This window comes from Helianthus annuus, chromosome 16, assembly GCF_002127325.2.
Source record: "Helianthus annuus cultivar XRQ/B chromosome 16, HanXRQr2.0-SUNRISE, whole genome shotgun sequence".
Lineage (NCBI taxonomy): Eukaryota > Viridiplantae > Streptophyta > Magnoliopsida > Asterales > Asteraceae > Helianthus > Helianthus annuus.
In genome coordinates, this window is record NC_035448.2 from 93,276,544 (window position 1) to 93,290,924 (window position 14,381).

Sequence of the window (14,381 nt, forward strand, 5' to 3'; positions counted from 1 at the left end):
TCCTCAATGTGTCCAAAAATAGAGTTTTTGGTTGATTAGAATATGTAAAAGTGTGTTTAAAAACAAAGATTTGTGTTACTGGCACTCTGGACACGGCCCCGTGTTGACCGGGCACGGCCCCGTGGTCAAGTGCCAGTAACAAAAATTATAGAATTGAAACAGAAGCCTGGACACGGGGGCGTGTTCGCTGAACACGGCCCGTGTCCAGTTACCTGAACTGGGTGATTTCCTGCAGGGGGCTCAGCACGGGGCCGTGTTGGTTGGGCACGGCCCGTGTTGAGCCTTCTGTTGGGGAGATTTTTGTCGGTTTGTTCTGTTCTTCTGCATGGTTCCATTTTTTTTTCTCATTCCCTTTTTCATCCATTACCACCATGAGTCCATAAACCATAAAAACCATCATAACATTGCTAATAGAGAGATAATACATAAAAAGGTTACATAGATAGTAAGCTTATGGAGTTCTAGCCCTATGTTTTATTTTAATGTTAGCAAAATTTCCAAGAATCTACTGATCTTGGTTAGATAAGGCTTTGTAGAGCTCCATCTTTCGGACACGTTTCTCCTCATATGTCGGCAAGCCACTCCTCTACCTCCCTTGGAAGGAGGAAGGAAGGCTCGTTTGCATTTGTTTGAGGAGTTTCAACTTCCGCCGGGACTTCTTGTGGGATTTCCATAGGAGGTTCCGCGGGGATGTCTCCCCACCCGGTAGGGTTGTTAATACCTAGTGCTAAGTTCCAGTCTTGTTGTGGAAGGACTGGTTCCATAGGAGGTGCCACCAAAATGTTTAACCTTTGGTGCAAAAGGTTAATCTCTTGGAAGCTGCTTTCCAATCCTATCGTAAGATCGTTGATACGGTCAATGAGGACCTCCTCTACGGACGTCATTTCGTCGAGAGCTTCCCTTAGTGCTATCACGTAGTGCACAAGTGTAGCTTCAACGGAGGGCCTCCTTCCCCTTCGGCTGTTTGAGGAATGAACGGATGATGTTTCGCTGTTTTCACTCGCCATTCTACGAAAAATAAACCAAAAATAGTTTATAAGACGAAACAGCTTCTGGACACGGCCCCGTGCTCACTGAGCACGGCCCCGTGTTCATCTTTCTGCAGAATTTTGGAGCAAGGAATTTTGGTTTTTTAAGTTATTTTCTGAGTTTATGCAAGCTTTTTGACAGTAAATAACTCTAAACAATGTTACATAACATGTTTTTACCAAGATTCCATGATCAAAACTCCTTGTTTCCTACCATAAAGATTGAGAATTCAAACTTTTCATGGTGGCTTTTGGAGAAAGATGAAGAAGAAGGAAATGTCTAGAAGAGGAAAGGACAAGATGAGTTGTTGGAAACTTCTTTTAGACTTACCTAGGATTGTTTGAGAGAAGATTCCTTCAAATCTCTGTCCCCAAGTTGGTCCAAATGTGCAGGATTTTTGGCTGCATTTATAGAAAATGACAGCCCGCTGAACACGGCCCCGTGTCCGCTGGACACGGCCCCGTGTGCAGAGAAAATTCTGACACAGTTTGTCCGTATTCTGACGTCATGATCAGAAGGGAATCTTTTGATGGACACGGGGGCGTGTTGGCCGAGCACGGCCCCGTGTCGGAAAGCTGACTTATGAAGGTTTGTCTTTTTCTAAGGCGCTAACTTATATCGGGTGGCTCCTGACTTGTTGGAACAACCCCAAAGTGCCTAAGATACCTTAATTGTCCTATACTAAGGCGAGAACGCAAGAGGTTATCGGTGAGGGTAATTCCTATTTTCATTCTAGGTGGTCAAGTCCAACCCTTTCCCGGGCTCTCGTTAAAGAAGGTGTATGCCGAATCGCTCAGGTCTATGTATGCACCGAACGAGGTCGATGGGGAGTCCTTCATGGCACAATCGGCACAGGGACGACTATCGTCCACGTCTTGTCTAGGAGGAAAGGTATTTTCGGGAGCAACGAGGTTGTCAGAATGCGGTTCCAACATTTCCTCATGGTCATCATCTTGGGATGGATCTAAGAAATCCTTCCTAAGTTCTTTTGACCAATTTAGAAGTAGTTCTTCTAGTTGAAATAGCTCGTCAAGGAGCATATCTCCTAGAATATCCGGTTGGGCGCATTCGAGGGAGAAATAATGTTTATTTTTACTTTCGCCCCTCTTAAGGCTACAAGGAATTGGTGGGTCTATATAGTGTGGCCTATAAGTGAGGAAGAAACATTTTAATTCCTCGTGTTCGCCTCCACATATTTGACACCACAAACCATAAGAGTGCCGAAAGTAAAAAGAATCATCATTACTCATGTTTGTATCAGAAGTTACCAACCGTCGGGATCAAACGGTTCTGTTTTCAGCAACTGAATCTTGGGCACGGGGGCGTGTTGAGTGGACACGGCCCCGTGTTCAGCCTACTGTCTGATATAAAACAGGATTGCCAGTTCCAATGATTGGGCACGGGGGCGTGTTCAGCGGGCACGGCCCCGTGCTGAGCTCTGCAGAAGCTGAAAAATCTAAAAAAAAATCCTAAAAATTAAAGAAAAATAAAAAGATGATTAGGCCGTTGATTCCTAACTTTCTTAAAATCCTTGTGTCCCCGGCAGCGGCGCCAAAAACTTGATGTGCGTAAGTGTGTATATATTTTTAGATGTTTATTTAAGCCCTTTTTACACTTTTAGCCAAGTTTTAAATTTATAAAACACGATATTTACTAACACTAAACACACATATGGGCAAGTGCACCCATCGTGGACGTAGTATAGTGTTGGTAAGATACCGAGGTCGTCCAAGGACACAAGAGCTTTTAATACCGGTTTATCCTCAACGTCTAATCAAATCAAAAAGTTAGAAAAATATTTTAAACTAAGAAAAATAAAAACTAACTAAATGCTGAAAAATAAAATAAAATAAAAAAAACAGATAGACAAGATGAATCACTTGGATCCGACTCGTGTATTAGTATAACCTTTGATTATTTTCGCACTTTTGCACTTGTTTAAGAGATTATCTTAGTTATTGTAGTAGGCCCCTCTTTTGAAGGTGACGTTACCCTCAACCCAGTAGTTTGAGTCAGCAAGGATACAATCCTAAAGGGTCGGATTATTGAAAGATAATGAATTAAGTTATTAATGCAAATTATGGTAGGCCCCGTTTTCGGCGGTGACGTTACCCTCGACTAAGTAGTCTGAGTCAGCAGGGATACAGTCCTAAATAGCCGGGTTATAGTATTAATAGTAGTTAGCTTATGAGGGGGTCAAAGAGTTTGGATCCCCGCCATCCAATACCCATGGGCATTGAAGGCGGTCCTATTAAATTTGACCCAGGTCCCAAGCAGGACCTCTAAACGCTGAACAAGGGCAAGACCTTTACCAAACCGTTCCCTTAACCCCCGACCGGGTAGCCAACATACCTCCATATAGACCGTGGAGATATGAATGGTGAAAATCTTTTATTTTATATAGACAGTAAAATAATGCCAAGACACCACGGACAAACGATAAGGAAAGATCACCTTCAACATAAGTAACTAGTTATTAAAGTCATTAATACAAAACCAAATAAAAAGTGCAAAAGATTAAAAATAAAAAGTATTATACTAAACACTTGTCTTCACCAAGTGATGTAAGAGACTTAGGCAAACATGGCCTTGATTGTCAAGAACTCTTACGATCAATCTTGGATCCCGAGACGACTCACACACTCTATGATGGACAATGGATGATGGTGGTGGATGATGGTGTTATGGTGGTGATGGGTGGTGGATGAAGTGTGAGAGAGGTGGTGTGCCAAGGGATGAGAGAGAATGGAACCAAGCTCCTCTATTTATAGGCTGAACAGAACGCTGGACACGGCCCCGTGTCCGCTGGACACGGCCCCGTGCCCGTCTGACATTCTCTCTCTTCATTAATTGTAATTGCGAATTACAATTAATGCGCCTGCTGTACTTTCAACACGCCCCCGTGTCCGCTGGGCACGGCCCCGTGGTGAGCAATGGAAGCTTCTACTGGTTTGTCTTTTCTGCTGCTTCCTGGGCACGCCCCCGTGTTCACTGGACACGGGGCGTGTTCAGACTCTGTTCTCTTCTTCTTTGTCTTGGGAGGTGCCGTTGAGGGTCCGGGCAGTTTACTTTTGTTCCTTTTCTTGTATTTATGATAGAATTAGGGGTCTTTTTGCTTCTTTTGTGATTTTGAGCCCATTTCATCCTGAAAATACAAAAGGAAGACAAAAACACTCTTTTTCCAACATTAGTACTCAAAAAGGGTTAGTTTTATGCCTTAATTGATGTGTTTTATATGTTGCATTTTACACACATCACAGATCTAAGAGATTTCAACATGTTTAAACACTGATTTCGCAATGAATCTAAACATTTTCAATATTAAAGGATTGAAAGATGTTTTCACAACTTTGTTTCAACTCTTTTACACTCATGCACTCAAAACTGATAGAATCGGAGCTCGTTCAGGCCTTCTACTCGTTTCCTAGTGAAGCGTCGGTCTGAGATCTGATTCCTATCAACGAGATAATCGACTTAGCGGGTTAACTGATCGAACGGGGTGATTCCCACCCGATCGGACGGCTTGGACTTGGTGGAGGTTGTGTTATTTAAACACGTCGTCATACCATCTGGGCCAAACCGCAAACTTTCAAACTTAACAAATTTCAAAACGAGCAAGTCACACAAACGGACTACCATCCGATCGTATTGCCATCCGATCGAACGACAATCCGATCGGATTAACTTATGGTTTCAACACTTAACATTTTTATAATTTTCAAAGATCATCAGTTCTAACGGATTGACATCCGATCGGAAGACAATCCGATTGAATGACCATCCTGTTGTGAACTTGTTCTCCAAGAAATATCTCGCCGGACAGATCGTCATCCGATCGAAGGACCTTTCGACCGGACGACCTGAAAGGTAGAGATACTTCTCTGTTTTTAAAATGCTACAACGAAAACTTTAAAACCATCATACACAAACACATCCATCCCAAACGAATGCCAATCCGACCGAATGGTCATCCGACCGGATGACTATCCGAACGGATTTTCATCCGATCGGAATCCGTTCGGATTGTCATCCGATCGGATGACCATTTGTCACTCAGTTCACTTGCATCGTTTAACGCGCTGTTCATCGCTTTATGCTATCGTTCTGTAATCAGGCTAATCTCTCAGCGCTCCCTTCAATCCAAGAGAGTGTTTATTTACTAAACACAATCTGTGAGTATACTCGAACCCTTTTTGCTTTACGCACTTTTAGGGTGTTACATACGTTACTTATTCAAATCACAATCGACACACAATGCAAACACTTTTATACACTGACCGTTATTGCATGTTATACGTGTTACTCGATGAATGCTTATATGTTATGTTTACACAGTGATTGTTGCCTGACACCTTACCAACGATAGTACTATAGTTTGGACTCAGCACCTGTCGTGGACAGGGGTTGTTAAGGGCTTTACTTCATGTGTCCCAGTGGGGATATGTGTTGCGCATTCTACAACTCGCAGTCACGTCTGTGCATATTTCATTGTCGTTAACCTACTAGATTCACTTTGCTATGCTGGTTATGCGTAAACGATTTCGCTATCTATTATACTATTAAACTTGTATGCTCACCTTTAAACTATGTCTATTGACCTCTATTTTAACGTATGTGACAGGTGTTTAGGATGTTTGCTCTACTTGCTGGAATCAAGCTAGGATGGAGTCTAGAAACAAATCTAAATAAAATCTGAGTTGTCGGAACATTTTATCTGTCTTTGAGAAAACAATGTCTGTAATAACTGCTTTTATTTGATATATTATGGTATGGGAGATAATGATTAATATCCAGTAATTTTAGTTGTTATGGATTTCTCTTGGACAATCTGTTTCGCTCAGTGTCGCGCCCCGATGATTCTGCCATCGGTTGGGGTGTGACAGTCAGTGTATGTGTGTGTGAGGCCCAATAAAAGATCAGTCGATTAGCGGAGTGTGCGGCCCAATATGTAAGTGTGCGGCCCACCTTTGGACAACCCACATAGAGTGTGCGGTCCACACTTTAGTGTGCGACCTGCCCAAGGTGTATGGCCATGCAATGTTGTGCTGTACATGTGCATCAGTTAGTTGTACAACCGGAATGTTCAGTCAGTCCAGTGTGCGCCTATGCATTAATCCTTTGTACACTGTGCATCCCAAATTGCACCTTTTTAATTGTGCGATACACCTGGCACACTCGGGTCTGTGGTGTGCTATGCTGAGTTGTACAACACGCCCTCTGAGTTGTACTCTCTCATTGGTGTGCGGTTTCCATTTTATCCCAAACAGTAAACATTCCAAATAGATCAAACATATGTTTCAGCATCAATCCTTTTCAATCATGTCATCCATTTGTGTATTGATTTAAACATTTCATTAAACATGTTTGGAACACAACTAACATCATTCATCATCATTTAGATTGAATGCACCCTCCTGTATACTCATCGAAATAATCATTATCCTTCTCTTGCAATATCCGATTTGTATACACAACAATCATTCAAAATCAAGCATAGATCTGGACTCCCTTTCAAGAGAACACAAGAATACCCTTACATACTTTGTGAATGAACACCCTATCACATCTAATCAAACATCAACAACAGATTCAAGCAAGGTTCATCATAAATATAAAAAAGATCTAACCTTTGGTTGCACAACCAATTTCTAAACAACATCTACACCCTAACATCAGAGATCTTTGTCAAAATACTAACATCAACACACCATTATGAAGTACATCACCCGGAAACATTAGCATACGAACATCAATTATCTCAAGCTCATTATTTCATTTAACATTCATCATGTAAGGTTATTCAAGCAAGTATTTGATTTATTTGGCCCATATAATGTGCAAATAATGAATCATACTAACCTGGGATTTGTGATGTGAGAGTGTTCGATAAAGAAGAAGAGAATGATGCTCTAACAAGAAGGGAAAAGATGTTGTTGATCTTCAAAAAGCTGCTGTCGTCGCTAGTTTCCCAAGAAGAAGGGAGGAATATTTTAGGGTTTTTAGAGAGAGAGAGAGAAGGAATGTTTTTGGGATGGTTGCCCTAATGCTTTGCTGCCAACAATCCTTTATGTCGACTGAATGATGGTATTTATAACAATCCCATGTTACCACACACTTGTATGTGTGCGCCCCTTGTGGGGTGTGCGGTCTCTTAGGGTTTCATCATGGGTTCTTAGGAGTTGGGCCTGGGCCAACAAGGGTGTGCGGGAACCTTTTACGTGTAGCTCAACTTTTCAAGTTGGATGGGCGTGCGACAAGCGAGATAGTGTGCGACAGGGATTAAATACATTATGTTCAAAATTCACATTCATACATATATTAAATCAAATAGCTGTATTATAACTTTTGTTTATACATTTTCACATAACTAACATAACATAATTTCATAACATAAAAAAATGGAATGTGTAGGGAAAACCTGAAGTGTCACAACAAACGACATCAACACGTATCCAGAAGAAGACTGCCATATTTTGCAAAAAAAAAAAAAAATGAAAGAAAAGATCGCCAAAAAACGGAGTTCCTAGTTTTATTTTAAATTTAGTAATTTTTTTATTTTTATTTCATTTTAAGCAATCTTATATATTTTTTAAATTAAGTTCTTTTCTTAAGTTTAGGTTTTATATTTTTATTGTTTTGTAAGCTTTATTATTGATTTTATTATTTAACTTATTGTTAGATACTAATTAACAAAAAAATAAAAAAGGAGGCTCATCACCCACACCAGTATTGTAAGAATCGTTACATGTTTTAAGTAATTGGCGGAAATTTATAAGGCTTGGTCGAAATTTTGCCAGGATCTGAATAGGAGCACCATTGACCGCCTAACGATTAATCGGTGAACTGCCGATTAGTGATTATTCGGCGACTAATCAAAGACTAGTCGGGATTTTTACAACCATACTTACCACACCCCAGATCCATTATATGGGTGAGGTGATCCGATCGATCTCTACACACACCAGCTCAGGGATGAATATTTGGTATCGGGGGTATCGGTACCGAACCGTACCAGTTACATTCGGTACCGGTTTTTATTTTCCTTGTTTTTTGATACCGGTATGGTACTGATATTTACGGGTAAAATGTCGGTACCGTACCAGCACCGAACCGATATATTTGATACTGATACGAGTTTCCTTATTTTTTTGATAACAAAATAACGTTTTACCATGACTGCATCCATGAATATGATATGAATGAGACAATTGGCGAGTTACAAGAGTACAGACGAATTAAATTGCCTCATTCAATGCTCTCAACGACGCGATAGTGACAGAATTCAATTCGCTTTCTGTATCAGCTACCACACTGCAGCAGGTAAAATCTCAAAATTTAGGGTTTATCCCCCTACTTTACTGCAATTTCAGCCCTTTCATCATTCAATTCATACAAATTATTGCATTAGCATATAAATTCAAACCTAATTTCATATCTGTTTCAGTTGAATTTATCTTCATCATCACCATCTCTGTCTGACACTATCGATATCATTTTTTTCTGAAACCATTGGGTTCAACTGTGAAATATCATTGTCGACATTTACTTACAGTTTTAAGCTTGAGTTTGTTTGAATATTAGCAGTGAAAATGTTTATATATCTCTTACATGCACTTGTTCGATAAATAAATCACTGTAGCAAGATTGAGACACTGACATGAATTTATATGGTTAGACAGACTCTAGTTTAAACTTTGCTAAGATATTTAATTTTAAGATTTGAATTTGGTTACTGAAGTGGCCTTTAATTTGTTGGACATATTTATTATTTCTTAGTTGGTCTAAATACCCTAGGAGGCTAGGACCCCTACCTGTTGCGGTTTGTCGTTTCGGTTAAACCCCGAACACGACCTATATATTTATTCGTGCTGGGGAAACTAGGATTTTCGGTAACCAACCCGGCCCTTTCAACTGATAAATAGGTTGGATGATTCTTAGATACATTTCCAAATTGGAGGTTTCCAAATCCTTAGGGTTTTGGTTTTACTCCGTAAATCACCGTTAAAAAAATAAATAAATAAAATTCGTGTATAGACACATTTAAAATTGTATAACCTATTATGCTATTCATCTAAAAGAGTCAAACCGGTTGCAAAATGGTTGACAAGTTGACCTTAGGCTGCAAGGTGTGGGGAGCATCCTTGGACCGTCCCCCACCGGCACCGGAGCTGTTCCCACTTCGCCACCCCCCCGAGCAGCGTCCAAATCGTCGGGTATGGGACGTTCAAGCCGTCCCACTAGAGGACAAACACATATATACATACAACATATACATATATTCTAGGTCCATCCCCATTTCCATACCTCCATCCTCTTTGCCCCATCCTCACTCCCGATCTACGTGGCAGACCATCATCTAAGGGAGGGGACCATCACCATACCGCATAGCCTTATAAAATATATATTTTTATGGAAAAAAGTATTCTAAATTTAAGAGGAACAAACTTGTGGGATTGGTTGCTCCACCCCATTATGAATATATATGCCAGCACATTTAAATGCAAGTTCTATTAATTGGCATTAAAGAAGAATCAGACATGATTTGAATTTAGTTTGAAGAAATAACATGAGAATGGAGTATGTAGGTAAAGATGAACATACACATGTTCATGGACAACACAAACGTTCTAAGAGGTGAATTTTGTTTACAAATTGTCCTTTCACCCTTGTTTCTTTAAGATCATCCTCTTTGGCTTATCTTATCATTGTTTTGACATTATTGTGTTTTTATAATCTGTATGCTTCATTTTAAGCTGACCATTTGAGCTCAACTTGTTCAAACTAAGCTTAGATGCAAATGTGCAACCTTTCAGTAACAAAACAACTGAATTGAACAAGTCATTCTGTTGATTACTTTCAGTGCTTCTGGGTCTACTCATGGCTTGAGAGCTGAAGGAGCTTCACATCCTAGAGAGGAGTGGAATAAATCAACCGTAAGGACGGCCTTAGTTTTTTTACTTTATTCACAATTAGATTAATTCTCTTCTTGTTCTCAATTTGCATCTTAGATATAGTCTGCTACTTTGACATAAAACTAAGTTAATGATCGGAATAATTAATTATTGTACTAATCTTCCCTTGATTCTAAAACAGGGTTTGCATTTTGAAGCGCGGAGTACCAGCCCGTATTCTCCTCTTCATGAAACTTCCAGTAATAAGGACACAGATGTCGTGTCAAAACAAAGGGATTCACTGGAAAATGATGTAAGTATACGATAACATGGTATTAATCTCTTTACCTTCTGTTATGTTAAGTTTAAAGTGAATTTGTTCACTGAGTTGTTGAAGACACTCCTTTTATTTTTATTTTTTATGCATATTTTTATCTGTAGAAAGCAACCGCCTTGTTTTTTTCTTTCTGTAAGAAGATAACCCTTACACTTATTTGAGCACAAATTACAGTGAACATTTATTTACAGAAAGATATGAACTTGCAGATTGAGCAACTACAAATGCGATTGCAGCAAGAGAAATCAGTGCGGATGTTGCTCGAGAGAGCTTTGGGCCGAACATCTAGCACTTTATCACCTGGCCATAGGCATTCCGCTAATCAGGTGACCATTGTACATGTATAACTCACCACTTGTGTCTAGTTACCAGACTGCCCTGTGAAATCTAGATTATTGTCTTAATCCATGAATGGATAATACTAATAGTCCATGTATATAATTGTCAGACTGCTGAGGCAAAATTTTGACCGACGATTTAACTAACTATATAATTGTGTTAATCGATGAGTGTGGAACAAAAAATACTCCATATGTGACCCACTACTTGTGATTAATTACCAGATCGCCCTTGTAATATCTTGATGGCGATTTTACCCCTTTTAAATAAGTTCTCTCATCAAGATCAAGAAGAGAATAAGAACCCACTCTTTAGATTCCATCATCTAAAGGCATAATTCCAATTGTTTGACTAGTGTTGTTGACGCACCGGTGTATATAAGTCTGTCACTTTACATCCGGATCGATAATATAGTCATTTGACTCATTTCCCCGAGCATTATATATCAGTCCCTCCATATTGCCTTGAGAAGGGGTAAAATCGTTATCTGTATTCATCAATACCTCAAGTTAAGGATCGGCGTTATACTGATATATGCAAATCGAGTCGGACAAGTAAAAAACAGAATACCTTAACTTTTGTTACTTTTCTCTTATCTGTCATAATTTACACAGCCTTAAATACTGAAAAAAGTGTTTGATGCATTTAGACGAAGGAGTTAATTGCTGAGATTCAGTTACTTGAGGAAGAAGTTATGAACCGTGAGCAGCATGTTCTTTCTCTATACAGAACCGTATTTGAACAATGTGCTAGTCGCCCATCATCTGGACAAGGTTCACTCCTAACTTCTCCTGCACATGCAATTTCAAAAAAGGAATCAAAAAAGCATCCCACTATTATTTCAAGCACCTTTTGTTCTTCAAAGAGTTTCCCTTTTTGGAAATTCCATGCTCTTTCTTCCATAAATGCCCCTGGGAAGGGGAACTTATTGCAGTCTAAAACAAGGAATGCTTCACTACCCGGTAGCAAAGCCAAGAATTATTTTGAATCTACATATTCAAATGATATTAAGGTATGCATATGGTACTTTAATGGTCATATTCTGTCTCCGTGTATAATCAGTTTTCTGTCATTGATATGATACATTTTTTTTTTCTAATAGCAGATAAAGGGAAATCCATCAGCAACACTAACTTTAAAAGATCATCTTTACGAGTGTCCCAGCAGATTATCAGAAGAGATGGTAAAGTGTATGGCTGCTGCATACTGCTGGCTCAATAGTTCATCATCCACAGGTTTAGAACATAAGAAGTCATCTTCGCTGTCCAGATTTTCCACCAATAGAGACAATTGCAAATCAATGGTCGAAATCTCATGGATATCAACTGATAAGAACAACTTTTCTCGTGCATCTTATGCTATAAACAGTTATAGGTCAGTCTGTACGCTTAACGCAATAAGTTTAAACCAAGTATCAGCGGAGTTAATGTTTATGAGTTTTTCGTGTTCAGACATTTAGTGGAGCAACTAGAGAAGTTGAACTTGAGCAATATGGACACAAATGCTCAAACTGCATTCTGGATCAATATGTATAATTCCATGATTATGCATGTAAGCTCACATCGCGATTATCATATATGGTCTTTAATAACATAAACATACACATGTTTCATTCCATATATTTTGGTCATGTAGGCGTATCTGGCATACGGGATACCCCACAGCTCTCTGAGAAGGTCAGCCTTATTTCACAAGGTAGTGCACTTCCACATCCTTAATGAAAAAAGTATATAATATATCTGTGAAGAGATGTTATATGGTTTTCAAACCGTCTTGAGTCCTTGACCATTCAAGCTGGATTGACTTTGATGAAAATCCGATTATAAAGAGGTTGTTTAAAACTTTGTATTGAATTCATTTGTCGATAACGTGTGTTTCTCTCTGTGTAGTGCAGGCTGGTTACAAAATTGGTGGGCAAATGATAAGCGCAAATGCTATTGAGCAGGCCATATTTAAGTTCCACACCCCGAGGGTTGGAAAGGTACTCAACTATATAGTTTGATTTAGTCTTTTAAGATTAATACCATAAAAAAATATATACTTTCATATTTTTTCACGAAAAGTCCCTCAACTTAATTTTAATATATTATAATCCCTCAACTTTTACAAATACATTAAAAAGTCACTAAACTAATTTTGAATATCAAAGTCCCTAAACTTGTTTAAAATGCACGTACATGAAACATAATGACTTGTACGTTAAATTGGTGAAAATAAAATGGTACAACTTTTTTTTTTTTTTTGCAATGTCACTTCATCACATTTTCACCAATTTAAGAGTTGACAGGTCATTATTATAAAAAAAAATCACAAGTACGTTAGGGAATTTAGTATATAAAAAATTAGTTTGGTGTTCTTTTCTTGCATCTTTTACTAGTTGAGGGTCTTTAATACATCAATATAAGGTTCAGGGACTTTTTTCGTAAAAAACAAGAAAGTATATTGGTTTTTGTAGGTATTATCATTTGATTTATTACATAAGATTATTTGATCATCAAATTAACAGTTTTTTGCCACATATGAACTAATACTAGTGGCTGGAGACCATCCTTTCAACTGCATTGTGGAAGAAATCGGGAGAAGAAAGACAACGGATCAGTACAAAGTTCGGCCTCGAGTATCACCAGCCGCTTTTGTGTTTTGCCCTTTGCACTGGCACTTCATCTGATCCTGTGGTAAGTTAGCAGGTCGGGCGTGCTGGCCACGAGTAACATTTGGTGTTGGGTTTTTTTTTTCGGTTAGGGTTGGGTTGACCATCAAACACTTTTTGTCAGTTTTTATAAATAATCATTTTCATTATATAAATAATCAATGTGTTAAGATAATCACAAAACTATACAACTTTTGCAATTTACAAGGTTTTATGCATTTGAATACAATGGAGATGATCTTTGACACACTCGGCCCTATTTCCTTTTTAGTTGAATCTTTTAGATTTGACATGTTCGTATTTTATCTAAGTTGATCCAAATTGTATCATGTAACTTTTATTCAGCTGAAAGTATACACGCCATCAAACATCAAAGAGGAGCTAGAAGTAGCAACGAGGGAGTTTCTTGAATCAAACATAATCGTGAAGAAATCAAAGAAAGTTTTCATCCCGAAATTACTTGAAAGATTCGGGAAAGAAGTCAACATCTCTCCAGACAATCTTCTGACATGGATAACCGAACACGTTGACAAGAAGCTTTGTGATTCCATAGAGAAATGCATCGAACATAAAACCAGTAAGAAAACATCGCAGATCATCGAATGGTTGCCTTATAATTCAAGATTTCGGTACGTCTTCTCCAAAGAGTTGACTGAAAAGCCATGGTGGCTCTGAATGTATATGTTCATCTTGTTGGAGGAGTGAACCAATGTGCATACATGACAGTTGTATTTGTGTTCTTCTTGTTGGGAGGAGTGAACCAATGTGCATACATGACTACTGTATTTGTGGTGTTCTTTTTAGGTTGTTTTTACTTATGCATTTGACTAACCAGAGGAAATCAACAATATCTTGGATTGTTTTATATATTATAGTTTTCTAGAAAATAGACAAAAAAATATTGTTATTAAATAATCTTGGTTTGAGAAAATGCATCATGTTGACTCCTAGTCCAGCTAGTAATACAAAATTACATTTATTCAACTCGTGTAATACACAAGGTTTTTAAAGATATAATATTTTTATTATTTGGTATATAAAATTAAAGTTATTCAACCCATACAATATGTAACATTTGCAAAATTTCAACTGTTGTACACTTTCGATCGTTTCTCTGTTCAATAAAATTTTATAT

At 38.5% G+C, this 14,381-nt stretch overlaps 1 protein-coding gene across 7 annotated transcripts; it reads left to right on the plus strand.

Annotated features, from left to right (window-relative positions):
• The first annotated feature begins 8,198 nt into the window (after nucleotides 1-8,198).
• LOC110916180 lies at nucleotides 8,199-14,113 on the plus strand. 7 transcript variants are annotated; one of them, XM_022160939.2, is made up of 11 exons: nucleotides 8,199-8,349; nucleotides 9,890-9,962; nucleotides 10,123-10,233; nucleotides 10,467-10,598; nucleotides 11,246-11,608; nucleotides 11,699-11,970; nucleotides 12,048-12,147; nucleotides 12,232-12,291; nucleotides 12,491-12,577; nucleotides 13,131-13,271; nucleotides 13,592-14,077. In XM_022160939.2, exons 4-11 carry the CDS (start codon nucleotides 10,482-10,484, stop codon nucleotides 13,919-13,921), a joined length of 1,470 nt encoding a protein of 489 aa, XP_022016631.1. In that variant the 5' UTR covers nucleotides 8,199-8,349; nucleotides 9,890-9,962; nucleotides 10,123-10,233; nucleotides 10,467-10,481; the 3' UTR covers nucleotides 13,922-14,077. The 7 variants fall into 7 exon arrangements, with proteins under 7 accessions (XP_022016631.1, XP_035841832.1, XP_022016632.1 ...); XM_035985939.1 differs by having other exon boundaries at nucleotides 8,200-8,349; nucleotides 10,467-10,583; nucleotides 11,702-11,970; nucleotides 13,592-14,113; XM_022160940.2 differs by having other exon boundaries at nucleotides 8,200-8,349; nucleotides 10,467-10,583.
• Nucleotides 14,114-14,381: the final 268 nt, after the last annotated feature.